At 39.5% G+C, this 27544-nt stretch overlaps 1 protein-coding gene across 6 annotated transcripts in view; it reads left to right on the forward strand.

The window, feature by feature from the left end:
* LOC102463874 (solute carrier organic anion transporter family member 4C1) overlaps nucleotides 1-27544 on the forward strand; it is a 177200-nt gene that overhangs the window by 94083 nt on the left and 55573 nt on the right. For 4 of the 6 annotated variants that reach the window (XR_012904799.2, XR_012904798.2, XM_075932072.2 and 1 more), the window contains exons 10-12: nucleotides 5864-6051; nucleotides 12708-12772; nucleotides 16625-16762. Coding sequence is in view for 4 of the 6 variants with exons in the window: in XM_075932072.2 (XP_075788187.2) it covers nucleotides 5864-6051; nucleotides 12708-12772; nucleotides 16625-16762 (391 nt within the window). In the remaining 2 variants the exon portion in view is untranslated. Of the gene's footprint in view, nucleotides 1-5863; nucleotides 6052-12707; nucleotides 12773-16624; nucleotides 16763-19351; nucleotides 20650-24891; nucleotides 26640-27544 lie in introns of those variants that run through there. The other 2 variants (XM_075932073.2, XM_006116142.5) reach the window with 2 other exon arrangements.

Genomic DNA, 27544 nt, shown 5'->3' on the forward strand with positions numbered 1-27544 from the left:
CTTTGAAGGGGTTAACAAACAGGCGGACAAGGGGGATCCAGTAGATATAGTATACTTAGATTTTCAGAAAGCCTTTGACAAGGTCCCTCACCAAATGCTCTTTTGTAAATTACATTGTCCTGGGATAAGAGGGAAGGTCCTTTCATGGATTGAGAACTGGTTATAAGACAGGAAACAAAGGGTAGGAATAGATGGTAAATTTTCAGAATGGAGAGGGGTAACTCGTGGTGTCCCCCAAGGGTCAGTCCTGGGACCAATCCTGTTCAACTTATTCATAAATGATCTGGAGAAAGGGGTAAGCAGCGAGGTGGTAAAGTTTGTGGATGATACCAAACTGTTTAAGATAGTCAAGACAGAAGCAGACTGTGAAGAACTTCAAAAAGATCTCACCAAACTGAGTGATTGGGCAACAAAATGGCAAATGAAATTTATTGTGGATAAGTGTAAAGTAATGCACGTTGGAAAAAAATAACCCCAACTATATGTACAGTATGACGGGGGCTAATTTGGCCGTGACAAATCAGGAAAGAGATCTTGGAGTTATCATGGATAGTTCTCTGAAAACTTCCACACAGTGTGCAGCAGCAGTCAAAAAGGCAAATAGGATGTTAGGAATTATTAAGAAAGGGATAGAAAATAAGACAAAGGCTATCTTACTGCCCCTGTATAAAACTATGGTACGCCCACATCGTGAATACCGTGTACAGATGTGGTCTCCTCACCTCAAAAAAGATATTTTGGCCTTGGAAAGGGTTCAGAAAAGGGCAACTAAAATGATTATGGATTTGGAAGGGGGTCATATGAAGAGAGGCTAAAGTGACTGGGACTTTTCAGTTTAGAAAAGAGGAGACTAAGGGGGAATATGATAGAGGTATATAAAATCATGAGTGGTGTGGAGAGGGTGAATAAAGAAAAGTTATTTATTAGTTCCCATAATAAAAGAACTAGAGGACACCAAATGAAATTGATGGGTAGCAGGTTTAAAACTAATAAAAATTCTTCTTCACACAGCGTGTAGTCAACCTGTGGAACGCCTTGCCAGAGGAGGCTGTGAAGGCTAGAACTATAACAGAGTTTAAAGAGAAGCTAGATAATTTCATGGAGGTTAGGTCCATAAAAGGCTATTAGCCAGGGGATAGAAATGGTGTTCCTGGCCTCTGTTTGTCAGAGGCTGAAGATGGATGGCATAAGACAAATCATTTGATCATTGTCTTGGGTCCACCCCTCTGGGACACCTGGTGCTGGGCACTGTTGGCAGACAGGCTACTGGGCTAGATGGACCTTTGGTTTGACCCAGTACGGCCATTCTTGTGTTCTTATGTTCAAAGGGTTTTCCTTGAGAGTCAAAAGCCTTTGATGTGGTCAGCCTATGCTGCCAAATGGATTCTTTTCTCACTGTGGGTGCAGCAAAGGCAGATTGTTCCATCCAGGCTTCCCTTCTCAGGAAATCCTGGAGTAACTACTCTATCTGAAGCAGCAAGGTCTTTCTTTGGCCACCGTCAGGGTCCACCTGTTGGCCATTTCTGCATTTCATCCTCCCATACAAGGTCATTCTGTTTTCTCCCATGATGTCACCTCCTTTTTCCTGAAGGCCTTAGAATGACTCTTCCCCCAGACCACAGACACTCTCCCGCAGTGTATCTGAATCTGGTCTTGGCGTGGCTCACGGGGCCTTTGTTTGAGGCCCAGGCCATGTGTCCCTTGTTGCTGTCCTCTTTCAAGGTTGCCTTGCTGATTGCCATCATATGGGCTAGATGGGTGTCAGATCTCTGAGCCCTTAAGTCATACCTGCATTCTTCCTTCCTACGGTGGACTCTGCCTTGGACATGGATCAAGACATTTTTCTGCCAGTCTTCTGTCCGAAGCCTCATGTGACCAATGAGAAGAGGTGGTTCCTACTCACTGGATGTGGGAGAGGGGTGAGGAGGAAGGCTGAAATCTTGTACTTCTTGCAAATGGTGCTCCTCCACTGGAGAGCACTATGGTGTGTGCTAGCATAGGTAGAGGATGATATTGTAATACTTCCTGTCCTCTGGATCCATTCATGAGTATCTTATGCACACTAAGGTTAGCACTGATCATAGAACACTAGAACTGGAAGGGTCCATAACTGAGAGGTCATCAGGTCCAGTCCCTTGCCCTCACGGCAGGACCCAGTACCATCTAGACCATCCCTGATAGATGTCTGTCTAACCTGCTCTTATATATCTCCAGAGATGGAGATTCCACAACCTCCCTAGGTAACTTATTCCAGTGTTTAACCATGCTGACAGGAAGTTTTTCCTAATGCCCCACCAAAACCTCCCTTGCTGCAGCTTGCTGATGAAGCTGTTATAGTGGTAGTAAAAAGGTTGGCTAATAAGTTTGTAATAGGTCAGCATTCTAGCTTTTCATTTTGTATTGTAGTAATCATATACTCATTCTAGCTAATATTGGAAAGCCATGTGAATTTTATTACTGGAGGGTATGCCTTCAAGTTATATTTTATTCTTGAATAATGCCAGTAGACAAGAACAGTCATGAGGGGCCAAAGTGTCATGTTTGGCTTAAAGTTTATATGACAGATGAAGCACTTGTTGGGCCTGTTTGGCTGGAGAGGTTAATTCAAATCGCTCTTTGAGCCAGAGTAAGTAATAGGCTTTGAGGGTGGACGACCATGGTGATGAGTGTACAGAATTTTGTACATGATATTTTTTTCTGTTTGAGTTTTTTCCATAGCGTGTTTTTATTATAATTTTCACATTTTGTCAACTACTTCTTCCATCTGTAGGCTGCAGTACCATCTGTTGGACAAATGCTTGTAAGTCAGGAAGCCATAATTGTATTTCTGAGTAGCTCCACCCATTTCTGGGTCAAGGGTATCACCAATTCTCCTGCTTCCCTCAGATTCTTCAATTTAGCTTGGTTTTGTAATATAAATGTTTTTAAAACCAACACCTCTCACTGTACCCTCCTCTCCCCATGAAATAGAAAAGGGAAAGTGGCAGAAAAGCTTTAAAATAGTGTATTTAACACACATGCCCAATACCTTTGCTTCTGTATCTTATTTTCCTCACTATTCTCCCATCTCTCTCTCTTTCTCTCTCACTTTTTCTCTCTCACACTTTTCAAAGGCTTTGGTATCCATCATTTCAGTCATGCACTGTGTGAGAGATGGGCAATAACACGGCAGAGGCTTGCCAGGATTAGGCCCTGGCAGGATGCCGCCGCTGTACTTAACTGCATGGCCTCAGATCACTGTTCCAGGTTAATGAGAGTGGTGGTAAGTGGCACAGATCAGCACACTGCTTACCGTTGCTACGATTGGCTGGGGATGGTGATCCACTGCCAATGGGAGCTGTGGTTGCTGGTACCTGCCGCAGTGCAGGTAAATATAGCAGTAGAGGTCCACTATAAGCTAACCCTGGTGGACCTGATCCAGTCCATGGGCTAGTACCTGCCCACCCTTGCACTATGCCCAATTATATTGCTGTATAAATAAGGTATAATACATGGTTTACCTCACTGGAATTTACCAATATCCTTCAGAAGAATTGGAACCCATATTAGAAAGAGCATTCTACAGTTTCTAGTCCCTTCTGTTGCTAAAGAGTGGAGGAGCTTCGGGGGTAGCCAAGTTAGTCTGTTACAGAAAACAGCAAGCAAATGGTCTGGGTAGTACTTTATAGACTAACAAAACATGTAGATGGTATCATAAGCTTTTGTGGACGCAGCCCAGTTCTTCAGATGACCGGAGTTGTGACTAGAGGATAAGAAATCTCAAAATAAATAGGAGAAGGGAAGGATGGGGGAGAAAAGAAAGATACTCGGTGGCCCACCCCACTATCTCTATACATAAAGTATACATAAAGGAGAAAGGGTGCTAAACCTGAATAGATAAAGATCAAAGTCAGTGGATGGATTGCTGTGGCAGGAAGGATACCATTCAGAAAGCTGTTAGCAACTTCAGTGTCTTCTGTTTTGGTGATAAAGGCTCCGCCACCCCAAATCTTGATTAAGTCCATGAGTAATAGAATTGAATTTGCATATGTATTGTAATTCCAAGCTTTCCCTGTGGATTTGACTTGAGGCGCTGGCCTGTGACAAGACCGCCATCTTCAGATCTGTGAGATTATGGTTAGGTAAACAGAAATGTTCTGCCACTCACTTCTGAGTATTTTCTATATGTATATCCAATTTGTGTCCATTGATTCTTTCATGTAGAGAACATCCAGTTTGATCAATATATATAGTAGAGGGACACTGTTGGCATTTGATGGCCTAGATCAAATTACTAGATGAGCAGTCAAATGACCCTTTGATTTTGTGTCTTTTGTTGTTTGCTCCAGTGATGAATTCGTCAGTGTAGATATGTGGGCAGAGTTGGCATCTTTTCTGGTTGCAGGGCTGGGTTCCTGGAGGCTTATGATGTGGTTGTGTGGCATGGTTATCAGAAAGAATACGTTTCAGGTTAGGGGGAGTGGAAGTTATGGAAGTCTGAACTGAGACTGAGAAATATGTAAGTAATCTAGTAAGTATTGTACCTGAACAAGGACAAGATATTTAGATTAAGCTGAAATAGGTCAAAAGCTGAAGAGGCACAACACAGGAGAAGAGGGTAGGCAGTGCAAGAACACTATATTTTAAGTGTCACGTGGTATTATCATTAACTTTAAATTATAGCCTAGAGGTGCCAAATGAAATTAAGGCTCCATTGCCCTAGCTACTAAATTAACAGATTCTGAGAGACTGTTTTTGAACTTGCAGTTTAAACTAAAAGCATAAATGGGGGAAAATGTTTTGGTAGAGCTGAGAAGTGAACTCAGGTATTATGAATTCCGGTACAGTGCCTTAGTCATAAAAGACCATTGTCCATCTCTAATCTACCTTTGGGAATTTATATTGATGTAATTAATTAGTGAAAGAGGAGAGGTCTAACCAGGAATTTTATTTAAAGCATTAATTCTAAATCAGCCAATACTGACAGAACAAGTGGTTCTTTGATAATCTTGCTGGATAAAGTGCATGTATGTGGGAAATCTTCCAGGTTATAAAACAATAATTGTAACTTAATAATAAGGGTTGGATAAGGCTAGTGTTAATTTTATTAGCCTGTGATGAAAAGGGGTTATTTAAAAATTAGGATTAGCATATGATAAGTGTCCAAACAAAAAAGAATTCATACTTTTATAATTTTAAATAATTGCATATTCCTAACTTGTAACAAGAGGGTACATTTATTGGAGTATAGGACTGTCCTGATTTGGGCTGTTAATTCTCAGCTTTACCTTTTCCGATAAAGTGATTGAAAACTCTACACTAATTTAGGGGACACCACCAGAATACTTAATTTTTCATGTTTTTTTTTTAAATTGGAGTTTGTGTATGAAGCAGGTGTTCTCAGTTTACTTATTTTCTCCTGGAGATTATATTTAGTGCAGTATGAAGTGATGCCTTATTAATAAAGAGGTCATTTCAATGTAAATTAATACAATAATCAGTCTGTCAGAAAAGGTTTAATGTCTAAGTTCAGAATATCCCCAATGGACTTTAGGGGTAACTGCTGTTTGGATAATAGAAAACTTCTTTTGGTAGCTTGCCAACCCAGGAGCAAAGCAAACTAATGAGGGGAGGATAGAGTTACTCTTCATAGTTGGAGTCATGTAGGTGAGCATAGTTACTATTAAAAATGGATGGAAGAACCAGGATAGTGTGGCTGAAAATATCACAAAATAAATCCTGCATTCAGTAAATAATGTACCATCCTTGAAATAATTAAGTGTGTTTTAATGTATGGATATCTGATCATTACTTAATCTCTATCAATTACTGTAATTTACAATTTTATGTAAATAATACTGTTTGTTTTGTGCATTACTTGTAGACTTACCAAAACTGCTCCTGTGTGGGGAAGCCAAAAAAATTACCTGCAACAGAAGATGTCTCTTTTGAGGTTGTGGCTAGGAAATGCAAAACACAGTGCACATTCTTGCCTCTATTCCTGACCGTTTTCTTTCTTGCTGTTGTTTTCACTTTTATGGCTGTTACTCCCACTACTGTGGCCATCCTCAGGTATTTCATTTTAATACTTATCAATAACATATTTCTGGTTCTATAGGAGAGTGTAAATTTAAATTTATCATGGCATGTGTTCTTCCCTAGAGCTGAAGAAGAGCTCTGTTGTACCTCCACCAACAAAAGTTGGTCCAGTAAAGATATTACCTCACCTACATTGTTTCTCTCCGTGGCAAAGAATGCAATTATTCTGACAACATGCAAAATAAAGATTTTTAAATATGCTTTTACTCTTTTTGTACAGGATCAGCTCAGTAAATAAAATGCATAAGGAATGCTTTGTATCCCTGTCTGCTAATATCTCACCTCTAATAGTTACAGTGTAGTACAACCAGTTTTAAGTCAGTGGGGTCCTTGAACATTGGATGAAGAGACTACTGTCATCTGTAGATACTTTACTGTTTCACAACATTTCTTCTCTGATAAAAATAGAAATAACATCCTTTCCACTTAGTGGCCCTGCTTTTAAAACAAGGTTTCCCTTTAAAGATGTATACAACACTCCATCAATAAGAGAGGAAGGGTAACGTCTTTTTATCCTTACATCTTCTATGATCTCATTTTTTGATGAAGCACCAAACCTTGCCTGCATCACTGAGACATAGTTCAGTGCCTCTTCCAACCCTATCTTAATAAAGCTCATCTTCCTTATATATAACAAGCTAAGACCGTATCTAGAATGCACCAGACTTTTCACCATCTTACTTTACTCAACGTCACCCCTGCAAAGAACAACTCCCCTGGACATGGCATTGTATGCCAGTGGTTCTCAACAACTGGTCTATGGACTAGTGCCAGCCCCTGAGACCACCCTGTCTCAGTTTATGAAGGCAGCAAGTGTTATACTTGAAAGAATTTCATAGGATCTTTTTAGGGGGATAAAGCAAAACTCCACATTTATTGACAATGTAACATATTCACACATATCCACACACAAACCCTGTCTTGTTTTTTCTTAAAGTTAACCAGACTGTTGCACACAGTAACCCACTGGCCTGGTGAGTTAAGTGTGAGGAAGAGAAGCAGGGGCTTCTCTCGGTCTGGATTGCTGCTCTGATTTTGACAAGACGAGACCCAGAGATTTATTCAAGATGCCCTATCTTTTATAGTACTTTACTTCCATTCAGGCCTATGCATATTGTTGTGTCAGCTCTTGACCAATCACCATTTTAACATCTGTTTATCTGGAAGTCATTCTTCTTTACCATATGATATCAGTATGTTGATGGTTCGTTCCCAGTGTTATTTCAAGGCTATCTTGTTTGTAAAAGAGTGCTTGCTTCTTAACACTCCAAGGCCATCCATATGTCCTCCATAGGTCTGCTTTGTATTGGACCCAATTTATGGTACCTTAACGCCTCTAAGTCTTCCAGTTCTGGGCCCCTTACTCCCTTCCACTGTCTGGACTCTGAAATTGCTGGGTCTACAAGTTATCATCTTTCCAAGCACTCACATTTAAAACTCATTCACTCCCCTCCCCAGGAACTACACAGTCATTCCACACATGGGATGCAATTGTCCATACAAAAAGTATCGATCTAATTCCTAATACAAGTCTCTGTTAATACAAACTTTTAATCATTTATCATATTTTCTTTATAACACAATCTATATTCCAGTACTCCTAAGAGCAATAGTGTGATCATGGTGAATCACCAGGATCCTTCTGATCTCTTTCTGTCTTGACATCAGATATCACAAACAGTTTGCCTGATTGATCTTTATTAAAGGCCTAGAAGACTGTTCTTCCCTGCTAACCAGAGAAGGGTGTCCAACAGAGTTATAGTTGTTCAACATTTAATCTCATACTACCCAGTAAGCATATTACATAAAACATTGTAAAACTCTGGTTTATACAAGCTGGCCCCTGGTTTATACAAGAAATGCTTTAGTACAGTCTTTGCTGGACTGCGGGGATCCAAGATCTCTTCTGCAAATATGAGTGTAGAGACCCAGAAATTGAAAAATCTCTCCTGGTATCATTGGATATAGCAAGACAGAAACTATGGCTCAAGCAGATATACTTGGAATCTGTTGAGATATCTGGGGGCTGCAAATGCCAAACATGCCATTAGTTCATAGTTTGAAAGTCAGTGCCATTGTTGCTAAATTTTTGTGGGTATCAAAGCCACCAGTGAACAATCAGTATTACAGATAAGATTGGCATCAACTTTAGCAAGCAATGTCCGCATGTACTCAGTTGTTCCCATGGTTTGGACCATTCATAAGTAAAGAGATTGATACAGCCATGAAACTGGAAGAAACAGTGGAAAAAAGATGGCATCTGCCATAAGTTCACTGGCATGGAATTGGTTGATGGAGCTTGTCACCAATATCCTGGAGACTAGTGAGATTCCCTGTTAAAGCCCAGAAAATCTGTAGCTGACCCTCCTAGTTATAATAAGGCAATCTCCTCTTGAGCACCAGCTACAAGGTGACAGAGAGCAATCCACACATCTGTTGGGTGTGGCGTATTGTCCCATGTAATGGTACTTAGGCTACTTAGTGAGAAAAAGAATGAGTGTGTTCTACAGTCTTACCTGAGAGACAGCTGATGTTCAGCTCAAGCAGTAAAGGCTCATGCACTAAGCTGCACAGGTCTCAGGTTTGACTGTGGCTATACAAAAGCACATATTCTGAATTGAACTGGGCCCACATTTCAAAGCCTTTCATCATAAGTGACACACACAATTCAAATATCCCTTTTGTTCCCAAATTCCTGCCAAACATGCATTTTCCTTCCCTACCTCAAGCTTATTCCTGACTTCAAAGGAGATATGTTAAAGACTGCAGGAGTCTGTTGCTATGTATTTTATGTGAAAGGTGCTCTGGTTCAATCAGGAGTGGCAGTATAAAATTCTAAGGTATGTGCATGTTAACCACAACTAGGTTGTCTTGCCAGTCTCTGAAATGCCTCCAATCTTTGATCCTAAACACATGCTGCTATATAATGGTTGTACCATTATATTCTAAATTGATATGTAGACTAATTATGTGGGGCTTACCTTACCATTGAAATGAGATTTCATTAATACCTTGTTAAAGCAGCTGTTCATCCATGCAGAGCTACAATATGGATGTTAATAAAAGTCACAATATTCTGAGCATGATAATTGCAGCCCTATTATATAGCTTCTAAAGCCTCATAGCCAAATTTAGAAAGAGTATGTTACAATTTTTACTGTTTAAATTTCACAAGGTATTTGAAAGGCATATCATCCTTCAGAATTACTCTATATACCATAAAAAGCATTACCACTACTGAAATAATGTATTAATATGTTACATTGTACTGTATTGTCATAGAATCAGAATACTAGGACTGGAAGGGACCTCAAGAGGTCATAGAGACCAGTCCCCTGCCCTTATGGCAGGACCCAGTACTGTGTAAACCATCTCTGATAGACATTTATCCAACCTACTCTTAAATATCTCCAGAGATGGAGATTCCACAACCTCCCTAGTCAATTTATTCCAGTGTCTAAACACCCTGACAGTTAAGAACTTTTCCCTAATGTCCAACCCAAACCTCATTTGCTGAAGTTTAAGCCCATTGCTTCTTGTTCTATCCTCAGAGGCCAGGAAGAACAATTTTTCTCCCTCCTCCTTGTGACACCCTTTTAGACACCTGAAAACCAGTATCATGTCCCCTCCCAATATTCTCTTTTCCAAGCTAAACAAGCCAAATTCTTTCAGTCTTCTTTCATAGGTTCTCCAGACCTTTAATAATTCTTGTTGCTCTTTTCTGGATCTTTTCCAATTTCCCAACATCTTTCTTGAAATGTGGTGCCCAGAATTGGACACAGTACTCCAACTGAGGCCTAATCAGTGCAGTGTAGAGTGGAAGAATGACTTTTCGTGTCTTGCTCATCACACACCTGTTAATGCATCCTAGAATCATATTTGCTTTTTTTGCAACAGCATCAAACTGTTGAGTCATAGTTAGCTTGTCCACTATAACCTCTAGATCCCTTTCTGCCGTATTTCTTCCTAGACAGTCGCTTCCCATTCTGTACGTGTGAAACTGATTGTTCCTTCCTAAGTGGGATAAGGGAGATTTGTTTGGAGCTGGGCTCCCAATGCTGAGGATGCTGGCCTCGGGGGAGCGGGAAGTGCACTGGAATCGGGGGTGGAGGGCGCTAGGGGGGCCTGGATCTGAGGCAGGTGGGAGTGCACTAGGATGGGGGAGTGCTAGGGGAGGTCTGGCTCTGACGCAGGAGTGAGTGCATTGGGATGGGGAGACTGGGGGGCATGGCTCAGGGGGAGGGGTGGGTGCATTGGCGGTTAGCGTGCAGTCCCAAACTGGACAAAGTGCTGCAACTTTTGCTTAAGGACTTTGGCTCCCCCCTCTCTTTTTTTTCTTAACTTTGGAGCAGTGAAGGTGGGGGGGGGGGGTCACACAAATTCATTTAGCATTTTAGGGGGTCGCAGTATCACAAAGTTTGAGAACCTGTGGCCTAGTTTATTGATAAGATCATGTGAGACCGTATCAAATGTCTTACTAAAGTCTAGGTATACCACGTCTACTGCTTCTCCCTTATCCCCAAAACTTGTTATCCTATCAAAGAAAGCTATCAGATTGATTTGATATGATTTGTTCTTTACAAATCTATGCTGGCTGTTCCCTATCACCTTATTATCTTCCAAGTGTTTGCAGGTGATTTCCTTAATTACTTGCTCCATTATCTTTCCTGGCACAGAAATTAAACTGACTGATCTGTACTTTCCTGGGTTTTTTTTTCCCCTTTTTATAGATAGGCCCTATATTTGCCCTTTTCCAATGTTCTGGAATCTCACCTGTCTTCCATGATTTTCCAAAGATGATAGCAAAGGCTCAGATACCTCCTCTATCAGCTCCTTAAGAATTCTAGGATGCATTTCATCTGGCCCTGGTGACTTGCAGGCATCTAACTTTTCTAAGTGATTTTTAACTTGTTCTTTTTTTAGTTTATCTTCTAAACTCTACCCCCTTCCCACTAGCATTCACTATGTTAGGCGTTCCTTCATCAGACTTCTTGGTGAAGACCGAAACAAAGAAGTCATTAACCATCTCTGCCATTTCCGCATTTCCTGTTACTGTTTCTCCCTCCTCACTGTGCAGTGGGCCTACCCTGTCTTTGGTCTTCCTCTTGCTTCTAATATATTTATAGAATGTCTTCTTGTTTCCTTTTATGCTTGTAACTAATTTGAGCTCATTTTGTGTCTTTGCCTTTCATATCTTGCCCCTGCATTCCTGTATTGATTGCCTATATTAATCCTTTGTAATTTGCCCTAGTTTCCATTTTTATATGACTCCTTTTTTATTTTTAGCTCGTGCAAGATCTCCTGGTTGATCCAAGGCGGTCTTTTGCCATATTTTCTATCTTCTCTACGCAGTGGAATAGCTTGCTTTTGGGCCCTTAACAATGTCCCTTTGAAAAACTGCCAACTCTTTTCAGTTGTTTTTCCCCTCAGTCTAGCTTCCCATGGGAACTTACCTACCAGCTCTCTGAGCTTACCAAAATCTGCCTTCCTGAAATCCATTGTCTCTAATTTGCCGTTTTCCCTTCTACCATACCTTAGAATCATGAACTCTATGATTTCATGACCACTTTCACCCAAGCTGCCACTTTCAAATCAACCAGTTCCTCCCTATTTGTTAAAATCAAGTCTAGAACAGCTTTCACCCAGTAGCTTTTTCAACCTTCTGAAATAAAGTGTTGTCTTCAATGCAGTCCAAGAACTTATTGGATAGTTTGTGCCCCACTGTGTTAGTTTCCCAACATATATCTGGATAGTTGAAGTCCCCCATCACCACCAAATCCTGCACTTTGGATGATTTTGCTTCATTTAATTTACATTCTGTTCTTGGTGCTATAGTGTGAGTCCATGTGGGAATTGCATTGGCAATTTGTTAGTCTGGAGGCAGAGAAAGGGCACTTGTGTTTGGATTGGGGATCAGGGAAAAACAGTATTTTTGCATGATTATATATTAGGGTACATCTACACTAGCCCCCTAGATCGATCTAAGGAGGCTAATGTGGGCAACCGGAATTGCAAATCAAGCCCGGGATTTAAATATCCCACGCTTGATTTGCATGTTCCCGGCCGGTCGCCATTTTAGAAACTGACTAGCCCGAAGTAACTGCCCATGTCTACACGTGGCAGTAAAATGGGCTTCTGATTTAAAGCCCTTAATTTGAATTAGGTGGTAAACCTCATTGCAGGAGGAATACCACCTAATTCAATTTAGGGCTTTAAATCGGAAGCCCGTTTCACTGCTGCGTGTAGACGCAGGCAGTTACTTTGGTCTAGTCAATTTCTAAAATGGCGACCAGCCGGGAACATGCAAATCAAGCACGGGATATTTAAATCCCGGGCTTGATTTGCAATTCTGGTCACCCTCATTAGCCTCCCTAGATCGGTCTAAGAGGCTAATGTAGACGTACTCTTACAGAAATCATTTTTTGTCTCTTTTTCAAGTAAATTCTATTTAAATTTTTTAGGTTGCCTACACTCAATATATAGACCAAAGTATTAACAAATAACTTATCAAAAGTCAAAGTGTAACTTACAAAAAAAAAACAGACTCTAAAACACTCCAAGATGAAAAACATCTATAAATAGTTAAATTTACATTTGATAAAGCCTTTAAATTGCAATTTTATTTGTAGGTGTGTTCCAGATAAACAGCGTTCATTTTCTCTGGGAGTTCAGTCGCTGTTTCTACGAATAGTAGGTATGACATTTATGATCTTTTGCATAAATACCTATCATAGCATAACTTTTTGCATAAATACCTATCATAGCATAAAATGTCTAATTGGCAGTCTTCCTTTTTCAGTACCCAAACTGACTAATTTTAAAGAAAATGTGTATGAATAAATTTGCTGTAGTCTCTCTCTCTCTCTGAAAGTTCAAGCCAAACTCAAGAACTCGATTGTGGTATTTCTCTTATTTTTAGCATTAATGCTGTCATCTCTATAAATAGTTGTGTAAATAGGCTAAAAGGACATGCCAGAGGAAAAAAGTCCCAAGTCTAAAAGAATAATATTTAAATTTGCATCCCCTTAATAAAAGCATCCTTTCTCCTCCCCAAAACTGCATGTCCATTTTTGAAAGTTGCAGAGATTTAAGGCTTTACTAGTCAAAAATACTGTGGTTCTGTATTGAGATCCGTTAGCCATGTTTTTATTACATAATGTAATATTGATGAAAATAGCAGCACTTTAGAAGATACAAGCAAAATGGTAAGTATATGAAACCTGCTGCATTGTTTTGTTACTTCTAATGGGCACATAAGCATATTTTAGAAGTCTACCAGGCAGATAAACTGCATAATTAGGTATTCATTTCCAAACCCACTTTCAAATAGTCTTGACTGATTTCTGGTGTCTTCATTTTTTGCAGGTAATTGATGTGCATGTAGAAAGAGTTTACTTATCCAGGGGAGGGATAGCTCAGTGCTTTGAGCATTGGCCTGCTAAACCCAGGATTGTGTGTTCAGTCCTTGAGGAGGCCATTTAGGAATCTGGGGCAAAATCTGGCAAGAGTAGTACATGGTCCGGCAGGGGACTGGACTCAATGACCTTTCAAGGTCCCTTCCAGTTCTAGGAGATAGGTATCTCCATTTATTTTTAAAACATGGAGGCATAGGCTCTTACCATGTGATGTTGTGCTCAGGACCTATTGTAATAATTGGACTTACAAATTTCCCTTACGTTTTGCAGCTAGGCTTACAAATAAATGGAGATTCATAGTGTCAGCCTGTCATAATTAATGCTAATGGGAAAATGGCAAATAGGAGATGGAAAAACTAAATTAATGCACATAAAAAGGCCACCCAATATAATTCAATTTCTGTTTTAAAATAATGCCTGGTAAACAAGACAATGTGGTACTGGGAATTAATGAACCTCCATTGGTGTATTGGAAATTAGTTTTAAATTAAGGACAAAATAATGAGGAAAAGAGGTATTCTACCAACCTTTTTGAAGTCCTTAAAAATGGTTATGGTGAGAAAAATTGGTTACTTGAGGAAACTTCATCATCATGGCTGCCACCTCTACTGTCTTCTAGGACCCCAGGCCTTCATCATTCTGGTCTTAACAAGTGTCTTGACCAGACCTCCCCAAAACAACCTCCAAATAACATTGCTATCAACTCTAGCTAAATTGGAAATGCTACCTAAAATAAAACAAAATAGGAATCTTACAGCCACAGTAACAACTCTAGCCCAGCTCAGCTAACTTTTCTTTGTTCCCCAAAATAGTTATCTTTAATACCATCCAATAGACTGTCAAACATAGAGTTGGTTCTTTTAAATATTCTCTTCAGTTACAGCAAAAATATTAAATTAGGCTTATTTTAACATTACAATAAAATACTTTAGCTGTTTTTCTTTATTAATTACCAAAAATTAACTAGTACTAAGAAAATTTAAGTCTCTTTATGCAAAATCCCAGATCTTGTTTAGCAGTGTTTAAAGGGAAACAGCAACTACATTATATCAATACCTTTGGTCCATTTATTCCATGGAAATTAACACAAAATACTTATGCCCAAGCAGACCATTGGGTAATTTAGGCCATCTCAAAGTCTGAAACATTACCTCTAGACTTTTATTTATGGGTATATTTTGATATAATTGACACTGGTCTGTTAGCCAAGAAAGTTTTTTTTTTCCAAAAAACCTTTGCTTCTCAGAGAATTAGGGGAGAGGAAAGATGTGTTAGAACTGAGCCGCCTGGTAAAACCTGCACCAAAGAATGTAGAGCTTTCTTTCCCGTAACCACTGAGTAATTGACCACTGAGCTGAATTACCTAAGGTCAATACACTAAGTAATTTGGAACTGGGGCACAGATACTGGGTTTTAATTTTGCCTAGAGTGCTAAACCTCTCATTCAGCCCTAGGTCCCTCCCCAACTCCACCCCATCCCCACTGTTTCCTCACTCCTCCTCCTTACTCTACCTCCCAGCACCACCAGAATCCTGTAGAGGCTGTTCTACAATGTGCAGGAGGTACAAGTAGGGAGTGCGAGGATTTGCTCAGAAGGGGCTACTACTTCTAGGGCAGGTGGGTGCTAAGCACCCGCTAATTTTTTCTGTGGGTGCTTCAGCCCTGGTGTGCACACAAAATCAGTGACTATGAATTGGAGTGATGAATGAACAGTATATATGATACAGAACAATATATAATTTTCACTTGGTCTTCATTTAGGAAATTGTATTTTCAGAAGCACAGTCCATTTCGATCAGCTGTAAGAGGATAGCTCATTTCTATGAGTATTTTCAGAATCCATTGTATAATTAAAGTATTAATTTGCATAATGATTAAAATACCTTAATGCTTAAAAATTATGTACATATTGAATTCCTAATGTATAGCCACCTCTTGGGTAGGAGGTGACAGGATGTGAGAATATTTCACTATAGTGCGGAAGAGAGTAAATATCAATCAATGTAGTTCATCAGAGGGGGTGCACTTCCTCTTTCCCCGGGCCTGTCTGCCTCACTAAGTCATTATCCATTGCTGGATGTGTGGAATCAGCAAGGCAACTAAAGCCATGAACATGGGCCTCTGCTCAGGGCTATACAATTAACACAGTGACTGAGCCCTGTACCTAATCAGGGCAGGGCAGCAAAAAGAATTCAAGGGCTCAGGCTTGCACTCAAACTGAGTAATAAATAATTTGTCCACCCAGAAGAGCAAAGGAGTCTAGGGCTTAGGCCAGTGTTCAGGCTGAGACACAGTCAAAAAAATAACCCATGTTCTTGTTCAGAGCAGGGTTAAAACTATATCAGGCCAGGTCTTTGTTCAGGCAGAGCTTTAGTCAATTAAGTGGCCCAGAACCTCAGCTCTGTTAGCTTGAGGGAGGGGGGAGGCTGCTACCCAGAAGATGGGTGGCAGGAGGGACACAGCTCCACCCACACTACTACATCCCGGCCAAACGCTCTAACAGTGACAGAGTGGTCTACTATCAAGTCAGCAGGGATTTAGGCTGAAACATGCTGACTCGACCTCTGTCAGTTTTGAAGTAAAAGAGGGGTCTACCATCCTTGGGCCACTTCCACACTACCCTTTTCAGTGTAACTGTGTATCCAGACTGGTAAGCTAGTGGATGGTGGCCTCCATTGCCAGTAACTACTCTTCGGGTCTGCCAGTGATCTGGACGGTCCGAGCCAGTCCTTTGTTTCCTATGGGCCCATTGCATCCTCCCAGTGCGGGAGCTCAGGGGAAGTGTCTGTACCTTCTGGAGGCTGTGCTTCAAATAGGCGCTCACCTCTGCTATTTATACTTCGTCCCACCCCTTGGGTTCTGGAAGCAGGGTGAGAGTGATCTCTCTGCTTATGAGAGTGAAGAGGCCTACTCCTTCCTCTGTGGGTTTTTGGGCAGCTAGTCCACCTCATTACTATCATGGAAAAAAGGGCAATTTCCTATTCTTATAAAAAGTACTATGGTATCCTTAGCATTCAGATGGAGCAGATGATATCTTTGTTTGAAGGTGAACCACTGGCTGAACCACTCTGAATTTTGTTGATTTAGTTAAAACTATTTCAATTACTTTTGTACATTTGCATGTCTTCTAGGCACTATTCCTGGACCAATTCTGTTTGGTGTGGCAATAGACAGTAGTTGTACTCTGTGGGATATTAATAAATGTGACACTAAAGGAGCCTGCTGGGTCTATGACAACTCAAAAATGGCCTTTATGCTGATTGGTATAAGTAAGTAATTGCATATTTGATATATACATAATACAAATGAGTGTTAAAATCTTTAATTGTAAAAAGCATAGCTATTTTGAATTCCACTGCCATGTAACAACTGAGGAGTAAGAAAACAGCCTAATAATACTATGTCATCAGTTTAAATCATAATCAGCACTTTGCTCACAGATAAGAGAAGTTCCCTCTTCTGAAGGAATTACTATTTACTTAAGACATGATAGCTAAAACTCAGGCAAGAGAAAGGACCACACTTTAGTAGGACGTCTTTGGGGATTATTGAGAATTGAAAGAAATTATGAGATTGTTTAAAGAGGTAGGTTTTTTTAAAAAATAAGCTGAAATTGAATTTTTTCTTTGGTGGATCCATGCCCCTTATTGATTCCTTATGGATGAACAAGAGCCTGAAATATAGTTGGATTTGTGTGGTTGCCTTCCACCTTCCATCCTCACGTTTTTTGTTTTTGTTTTTTGAGGAGAGGTGATTGCTTCCTTTTGCCATCTTTCCTGATATTTGTTCCATAAATGTCAAATCTGATCATTCCTAGTTTGGCTGGAAGATTTTTAGAGGTCTGATAAATATTGACACTTTGTCACCTCCTACCTCCTCTGGCACTGAAACAGAGTTCCAAAGAAGACCAAAACCAGAGATTTGATGATTCTGACTAAAAGTAATTTCTGCTGTCAATAAGATTTGATCTGATATTTTTAAGTATGAGTGGGGAACCTTTTTTTGGCTTGGGGGGCCGCTGATCTACAGAAAAATCAGTCAGGGTCTGCACACAATTGAGAAGCAAAGAACCCCCAAACCCTGACTGATGTGGCTCTTGACTGAGAAGGAGAAAGACAATTCCCACATTCCCCTTGCATACCAGAACCTAGGCAGAACAAGGCTAGTAGATTTTGTGTGCTCCAACCCTGAGTCTCAGGGGCTGGATCTAGGCAAGCTGGGGGCTGAATCCAGTCTCTGGGCCTTAGGTTCCCCACCCCTGTTTTAAAGGCACACAGGTGGCTTATGACGTCAGTGATAGTTGCAAGTGAACACCCCCTTTGGCAGTTAGGCTACCTACTTAGGTTAGGGATGTAAGCGAGAAGTCGACTAATCAATGAGCCTAGGTAGCGGGGGGGGGGAGGGCAGGGGACAGGAGGCTGCCCTGAAGCAACCTCTGTCCGCGATGAGCACAGACTCACCGCAGGCAGGGGCTGTCCTGTATCCTGCAGAGCAGCCCCTGTCCATGGCAGCCCGCGCTGGCCATGAACACAGGATGCTACATCAGCAGCCCTGTCCGCTGGGGGTCCTAGTTCCCCACTGAGACCCCTGGGGATAGAGGCTGCTGGATGAAGGCTTGCTCAGTTCCGGCTCACACCAGGTCTGGGAGCTACCTCTGTTGCAGCTCTGCAGTTCAAATGTAGTAGGAGCCGGGCTCCCTGCCCACCTGGCTCTTACTACATTTAAACTGCAGAGCTGCAGCAGGAAGTAGCTTCTGGACTTGGCACGAGTCGGGACTCAGGTTTTCTCCCTTATCGACTAATCGTATAATTGATAGAAGTTCTTTTGAGTACACAGTTAGTTAATTACTCACTTCCTAACATCCCTAATTTAGGTGCCTTAAATTTAACTATCAAAGTTTGAAAATTAAAGAAACAACAAGAAAAAAAACCCCAAAGAAACAAAGAAACAAAAAGAATAAACCGTCCCACCAGCTTTAATAAAACCTTTTATTTTTAAACTATAGATTTTATTTAGGAAGTGCTATCAAGTTTACAAATCCTTTCCATATAAATATTAGAAACAAAAAATCTTACAAGTTAGCTCTTGTCTATATTCCCATATAATGTCTCTTTAAACATCAGATCTTCCTATTTAACTAAATATTGCCCTCATTCAAACAGTCATCATTTCTAGGGATTTTATTAAATTGAGTGAAATTTATCATCTATTACGTGTATGCAGAGACATGTCTATCAAATGTCAAGTTAAAAAAAAAAGAGGCGTGTGATTTGTTTCCCAGGTGAATGTGCTTTGAGTATTGAATAAAAAGTAACTAAATATCTATCTCTTTTCTGTCTGTTTTTCTGGGTATATGACCAGTGTGTAGGGTTTTTTTCATGATTTCCACTTCCTGTTGTTCTGAGCTGATCCTCTGTTGGACTGTTTTTTTTTTTTTTTTAATTTTCTAACAAGAGGCTATCAATACCTAACCATCCACCAACAGATGAGAGAATAGTTCTTCATTTCTTCCCACTAGAAAGCCCAAGGAAGATTACCAACAGATTATTTGGTAATAAATAAATGTTCAATGTGTGATAATTGTATAGGTGCTCAAAGCAGTGGCTATGCCAAACAGATGACAAAGGCTCCATATGGTCCCCCACTTTCCCCCCTTTGGTTGTCTGATTTCCCTCCAAATCAACAGTTTTGTAGTCATTGATGCCTAAATAGTTTTGATCAAATGTAATATTATGGCATGACACACACACAGAGATGCCATCAATTTAATGTAAAGTTTTCATAAGCAATTAATGTAAACTACCTTTATTGAAAATTGATCTTCAACAATAAACAAGTTTATTTTTCTTCATATAAAGGTGCAGTTTGTAAAGTCATCACTATCCTTTTTGTTGTTGCTGCATTATGCTTGTATAAGCCTCCACCGAGCATTTCTGTGACTTTGCGAAAGGATGCTGAAATAGTTTCTGCTGTGCCTATGTAAAACTTACGAAAAAAACAGGAACTTTAAAATAAATCAAGAAGAATATATACAGCTGCCGGAGAAAAGCTGCGAGAGAGTTTTATGTACAGCATTATTTCAACACAATTTAGTTCTTGAGCAAATTAAAGTGATTTTTAAATATAGGTGGATGTTTCTGTAACATTAATTGAAGCTCAGGAAATTTTATATTTCAACAATGTACCTTTAAATATCACAGGAAAGAAATTAGGCTATTAACCCTTTTGTTTTTAACTCTCCATATATTCAATAAAAATACAGTAAATATAGGAAGGGTCTTATTATTTGGTAAGTTAAGCAAATTGCATAATTATCAGTCAAACATAAAAAAGATGATACTGAACTGGAATACCCCACTACTAAAAGACAGATTTTAGGACAATTGGATTAATTAAATGGAGTTGTCAATGTCTACTTCAAACTGGCAGGAATAATCTGTGCCAATGTTTGGGCTGCTAAACAACATTTAAGGTTAGACTGATGTAAATGTATAAATGCAATAGTTTCTTGAGTAAGAACAAATAGAAAAAAAACAAGCACTTAAATTTTCTCAATATACTTTGTGCAAGTTAGGTTAAATGTTTAAATTGTGATCATTTTTTGTAATCTTAAATATATCTGTAGGAAAAAATAGTTCTCATTATAGGAAAACTGTTAATTACATGTTTATTAAACTGGGTGCTTTCATTCAACTGGGTGCCTTAGTATTTGAATTTAGACAATATCCAAAAGGATGATGTCAAAATATTGTTACATTTTGTAGAGAATATTCATTTCTCATAATATATACTTCAGAAATTTTGAAAATGAAATTTGTTTTCTTTAGATGTTTTACTCATTTGATATGTGTGATCTCATTATTTTGAGGTTACTCCTACCTAAGCTCTTCTGCACTAATTATTTTCTAAAAAAGGATTTACTTGTTTTTACTGATTACAAATGCACAAAGACTACTCAAATACAGTGATAGAAAAATTACATTGAATTGGGGCTTATAAATCTTGAAAATAATAGAGTGTGGATCTGTAGAAAACTTAAAATAAGATATACATATCTTGGTGAACACAGCAGTTTTTTTAGTATTAAACATTTATTAAATGCAAATCTATATTTAAATATTGTTTACTATGAAATAAATCTATTTTAAAACTGGTATCTAGTGCTGTTTTGTTTATAATTCATATGAGATGTTGTTTGCTGCGTGTACACTAGCTTCAAAGCTGCTGAAGTACCAATAATGAATTACATTTTCTCTGCCTACCTAAACTCATGTGCATCTGTGTGTGCTGTGTGCTAAGTACTATACTGGCTATACTGATGGCTGGCTATACTGACTTTCGATTCCGTGGAGGAACCTTTTGTGTCAACATCCGCGTGACCATTTGCTGGATCCCCGGAAAAGAGATCTACCCACCCTTTCTTATAGCCTTTTTAAATCGGTAACCAAGTGGGTTTGTTTGGCAGATGGATCCTATTAACCTGCCACTGAATATTCATATGACCCGAGAGCTCAGACTAGCCAGGCATCCACAACTAAGGACAGTAGCTCAAATAACTGGAAAGCGTAATTCTCAGTTCTTTCTAATTGCAGCTCGTAGAGACAAAAACAGTCTGGAACCTGCAATAGAGGGTTTCATGCTTTTTTGTTGTTGTTGGCCTATTTTGTTAACATAAATGAAGAAGATACCTTCCAGCCTCTTTGTGTTCATTGCCTTGTTGGGGGCACGAAGGAGTGTTTTTGGTCTAATATTGGCCACAGGATAATGTTTACATAGCTTTCTGATTTGCATAATTATCAGTGTGATCCCATGTGGTCCCATATTGTGTGAAGGAACGAAACTAATTCTGAACAGAAAAGGTTGATGAAGTGATGTGCTTGTAGTTGAGACACTGGTCTGTGACTGAGGTCACATTGGCCTGTCAGTATAATAGGTGTGATGCTACTTCTCAGCCTCCTTTTTGTCTTATTATATAGACTGAGTTCTGTAGGAACACAAACTGATTCTTACTATGGGTGTGTGTACTGCTTAGCCCAACTGGGGACATGACAATACAAAGAAATAACCATAACTAAACCAGAAGCAGTGCATGAGCACTATAGAAGAGGAATGAGTGTCAGCCTTCCAGTTCTGCTTTAGTGCCAGAATTAGCATGGTGACCTATACTCCTTAAGAACTCTGCGGTTTAGCAGTCCTTTTCCCCTTCAATGTTGTTTTTTATTCTGGCCAGGCCTCTCTTCACTGGCCTACTTACATGGTTACAGCTCCACATTTCTAGAGGTGACCTGCAAAGTTAGCACTCCAAATGCAGATCTTTCCTGCTAAACCCTTGTTTTCTGCTTGATTTTGAGAGGGAGGGGGAAGAATGCTCCATTGAGTTGCTTCATACTTTCTTGCTGTAACTCTCATCTGCCTTTTTCCCATATTCTCCACTATAGTTTAATTTGTTGTGTTTAAATGTAGGTTGTAAGGTTTCTGGAATACTCTGTCTTGCTATCTGTGCAATAAGCCAGTTGGATGTTTTAAAATTGCGATTTCATTGTCTTTTTATGACAAGTAATTTGATTATACAAATTGTAGATAAGTTGATGAAATTGAGAAGTACAGCCAGAACCCCAAAATTCTACCATGTCATATGGTGTCTGAGGATAGTTGTGTGGCTTCTAAAAACTGCTTGATGTATAGTGTTTTTTTGTTAAACAGCTTTGATCACTGAGTAAGGCAAAATCTGCTAATTTTTTGGTTTCTGGAATTTTCAAAGGCCTGGAGTTTTTGATAGCTGAGTGTTTGACATAAAAAAAACTTGCTTTAAAAGATCTGGGGTTATAATTTTTCAAAACTGACATTTTAAAATTCTGCATAGATTGTTGGAAATAATTCTTGGGGTACATAATAATTTCCAGTGAAGTAAGGATTGTCTTGGACAAAGATTTTTTTTCCCTCCTTTTGCTAAAGCAGAAAATAAATTCATACATAACATTTTATAATTCAAAACTCTTAGCTCAAGAAAACCCTCATTAAAATGACTGGAGATTTTACCTAGTATGGCATCTTGTCACTTAAAAATTCCCTTTCAGTCTTGGGCAAAACAATTTAGATTGTTACAATAGATGAAAATTAATCTTTTGCACGTGCGCACACACACCCAACAACAAACAAACAAACAGAAAACCAGCTTGGTATCTGCAGAAATTACTTACTTAATATATTTTTTTAGATGCAGGTGGTATCCATGATATCATGTTTGATTTTTTTTGGAATTTGTTTGGCATCAAAAGTTATACTTGAAAGGACAATAAAACCGAAAAAACTTGGAAGTCTGCATTTCAATATGTGGGATAGAGCACCACCGTCAGGAATTCTAAATGACTGCAATATCTACAGATTGGGGGAAATTCTTGGTTTGTTTTTGGTAAATAATAAAACAAACAACAAAGTTATGCAGGGTTTTACCTTAGAAAAGATGACTGGATATAGTCATTTTCTCAGACTTCTGAATTCACATAAATTGAAATTTTAGCTGCATTTGCTCTTCAGAGGTGATAGAAATGCTAGCTGTTCCTGCTTCAGTGGCAGCCAGCAATCATGCACTTGATTAAATCTTCAAATGACCAAACCAAAAGGGATTTTGAACAGCACAGGCTTGTGGTGTTTTAGGGTTACTGAGCAATCACAGGATATTGATAGTAAGGTTGCAGACAGGACTCACCAGAATGATTAAAGGGTTAGAAAATATGCCTTTTGTGGAATAGATATTCAAGGAGCTCAGTTTTAACAAAAAGATGTAAGGGTTGACTTGATTATAATCTAAATACCTAGATAAGGAACAAATATTTAATAACGGGCTATTTAATTTGGTAGATAAAAAGTATAACAATCCAATTGGTACAAATTCAAGCTAGACAGATTCAGATGGAAAATAAGGCATACATTTTTAACAGTGTGCAATTAATCTCTGGAGCAATTTAATAAATATTGGGTGGATTCCTTATTTTTTTATGTCAATATTGAACATTTTTCTAAAAGATGTATCCAAGGAAATGTTTTGGGGAAGTGCTATGGCCTGTTATACAGGAGGGAAGACATGATGATCACAATGGTTCCTTCTGGCCTTATAACTCTTCCAGCACTTTTAACTTCAAGAGTGTATATAGGTCAAAAACATGGGCAGGGTCAGCCCCTTCATCATTGATGTGGATACTAAAATCCATAATTAGTATTGTCAAGGCTAAATCCCCATTCTGGCATGATGAATGCAGAAGTGGGGTCCCGCAAAAGTACCGCAAAACCTTATCTTTCCAGGCTTTGGTATAAAACTTCCCCCCAAAATCTTAAAAACCTAGATTTTGGAGTATACAGATTCTCTGCTACCACCCAAGTAATGGTAAGAAAACCAGGGAAGAGATCACTTGGGAAATCTCAGCCCTGAAGCAAAACCAGGACACACAAAAATTAACCAATACCAGATTAATAAAAAAGAGAATTTTTATCCTACTTCCAGATAGTGATGAGTATTCTCTTGGAGAGAGACATTTGTCTGTCCCACTCAGTATCTGGAGAGAGAACTGCCCAGGGACAAAGGAGGGAAAAACCAAAAATTCCTTTGTCCCGGTTTGAAATTCCTACCTGCATTTCTATTGGCTGCCTGCTACCTGGTTAGGTACAGTTAACTCCTGAGTCCCCAGGCTGCTGGCTAACCCTCATGGTCATGACAAGTATAATGACTGACAAATCATTAGAAAGAAAGCAAATTGTGACAAGGGTGTACAACACTGCACCAATGAAAAAGGTGTAAAAGGGCAGCTTTCAGCTCAGGTAGTCCTACCTGGCCATAGCTGGGAAGCATGCCAGTCTCAGAGAAAGAGACTTCAAAACGAGAAGGAAAGGGTAAAAGAGCCTAGATCAGGGGTTGGCAACCTTTGGCTCTTGGCTCATCAAGGTAATCCATTAGCAGGCTCTGAGATACTTTGCTGACCTTTACTATCTGCAGACATCCCTCCCCCCCATCCCCATCCCCACCCCCACCCCCACCCCCACAGCTCCCAGTGGCTGTGATTGACCGTTCCTGGGCAATGTGAACTACAGGAAGTGGCAGTCAGCATCTTCCTGAAGTCTATGTTGCTCTTTTTACTGGGGTTGTGGCAGATGGAGGATTTTTTGACCCCCAAATGAAATCATTCTGGAAACCAAAGATGAGCTTCTTGTAGAGGGGGGAGAATGAATACAAAGTAGAAAAGGAAAAGTGTGGAAGCAGAACCAGTAAAAAAGTAAAGCTAAAAAAGAAAATAACCCACAATGTTATAACTGTAATCCATGGAAATAAGATCTGGTGATGTTAACCTTCTGAAAGTAGCTGACTGGATTAATTACAATACCCCTATGTTTTTGTTTTTTTAAGAGCCAAGAGGCTGCACGTTCGGGGCTTTTAGTTGAATGTAAATATGAAGAGCAAGCTGATAGAGTGCTTAAAACTACTGAAACATAAATAATTTGCAAGCTACCAAAGGATTTGACTGAATTGAAGGGGTTAATGCATGGAATGCCCTTGGAATTGATCAGTGATGAGATACCCAAAAGCATATGACAGGTTAAGTATTAGCAAGTAAGTGGCTAATTAGTAAATGAGAGAAAGCAAACCTTAAGCAGTACTGCTGACTACAGTAAAGGGAGGAACTCTACTTGAGAAAATAACAGGAATTCAAGACATTCATAACCAAGCCATATATTCTCTTTCTCTAAGACATAAAGTGCCAACACTGTGGGCACAAACATTCCAGAATGTTTATAAAGGGAAAATATTGACTTTTGTCCCATTATTACAATTGTGCTAACTGTGGTGTTAATCACAGTCTAGTAAATGGAAGATGTGTTCTGGCAAGGCAAGCTGAAGAGAAACAAATACCAAAAATACCAGGTAAGTTTTCTAGTGAAGTGTAAAATAATTGAGACAATAGCACAAAGAATAAAAAAAATCAAGGAAATACTGTTGGTGGAAAAGAAAGATCTCAACACATCAGAGATATACAAGCACGTTACTCAAACGATTGAAATTTAGACTAATAGTAGCTAAATTCCAGATCTTTTTGGGACTAGCAACAAAGTTAGAAGTATCTGATAAGAGAAAGCTGCAGTTTTTGCAGATACTTTGAGGGGTGAATGATGAAAGACAAAGTGCAATTTTGTCTTTGTAAGGTGGTGGGGCGGGTTCCCACATGGCCTAAGGGATAGGGCACTTGCCTGGGGAGGACAGGGTCATGGGTTCAAGTCCCGCCTCCCCAAGGGTCAGGGCAAGCAATTTTCTACCAGATTCAAGGACAATTCATTGAAGAGAGCCATGATCTATTATATATAGTTGGAGTAAACCTGAATGTACTATGCTGAATGAATAGCTTTGTATGCCAGAACTTGTCAAAGATATTGATAACAGCACAAATACTTCCCAAAGTAAAGACAATATTTGTAACAATGTTTAAATATCTCTGCAAGTAACTCTATGGGGAGGGGAGGAAGAAGGAGCAATACTACTAGAATAGAAATGTAGCAATTCCAATACATATATTAGACAGATTATCCAGAAAAGACAGATGCTTATATAGACAATAGACATCTTGTCTGGGTAAAATTAAGGAGAGAATGGTAAACTGAAGATTGGTTGTCACTTTGTAAAACAGTGGCATTATAGATAAGAGGCAGAGTGGTTTTAGAAGAGGAAGTTGCACTACTGATCACATTGCTAAATAAGAACTAAAAAAGCATATGAGGCATAGGGTTTCCTGAAAGCTGGCTTTTGAACTATTGAAAAGATGTATGACATGCTGTTGAGGGAAGACTTGTTGTACAAAACAGGTGCACTAGAGATAAGAGGAAGACCATCTGACTAACTTGAGTAAAGGACCAAATAGATCAGACTTTGGAAAGTAGTGGTGACTATCGGTATAACCTTATTTCATAGAATCATAGAATAATAGGACTGGAAGGGACCTCGAGAGGTCATCGAGTCCAGCCCCCACCCTCAAGGCAGGACCAAGCTCCGTCTACACCATCCCTGACAGATGTCTATCAAACCTGTTCTTAAATATCTCCAGAGAGGGAGATTCCACCACCTCCCTTGGCAATTTATTCCAATATTTGACCACCCTGACAGTTAGGAATTTTTTCCTAATGTCCAATCTAAACCTCCCCTGCTGCACTTTAAGCCCATTACTCCTTGTCCTGTCCTCAGAAACCAAGAGGAACAAATTTTCTCCTTCCTCCTTGTGACACCCTTTTAGATATTTGAAAACCGCTATCATGTCCCCCCTTAATCTTCTTTTTTCCAAACTAAACAAGCCCAGTTAATGAAGCCTGGCTTCATAGGTCATGTTCTCTAAACCTTTAATCATTCTTGTCGCTCTTCTCTGTACCCTTTCCAATTTCTTCACATCTTTCTTGAAATGTGGCGCCCAGAACTGGACACAGTACTCCAGCTGAGGCCTAACTAGTTCAGAGTAGAGCAGCAGAATGACTTCACGAGTTTTGCTTACAACACACCTGTTGATACAACCTAGAATCATATTTGCTTTTTTTGCAACAGCATCACACTGTTGACTCATATTCAACTAGTGGTCCACTATGACCCCTAGATCCCTTTCCGCCATGCTCCTTCCTAGACAGTTGCTTCCCATCTTGTATGTATGGAACTGATTGTTCCTTCCTAAGTGGAGCACTTTGCATTTCTCTTTATTAAACCTCATCCTGTTTACCTCTGACCATTTCTCTAACTTGCTAAGGTCATTTTGAATTATGTCTCTATCCTCCAAAGAAGTTGCAACCCCACCCAGCTTGGTATCATCTGCAAACTTAATAAGCGTACTCTCTATCCCAATATCTACGTCATTGATGAAGATATTGAACAGTATGGGTCCCAAAACAGACCCTTGCGGAACTCCACTTGTTATCCCTTTCCAGCAGGATTTAGAACCGTTAACAACAGCTCTCTGACTACGGTTATCCAGCCGATTATGCACCCACCTTATCGTGGCCCTATCTAAGTTATATTTGCCTAGTTTATC

The sequence above is a fragment of the Pelodiscus sinensis genome, chromosome 6 (genome assembly GCF_052426305.1).
Source record: "Pelodiscus sinensis isolate ZL-2025 chromosome 6, ASM5242630v1, whole genome shotgun sequence".
Classification (NCBI taxonomy): Eukaryota; Metazoa; Chordata; order Testudines; family Trionychidae; genus Pelodiscus; species Pelodiscus sinensis.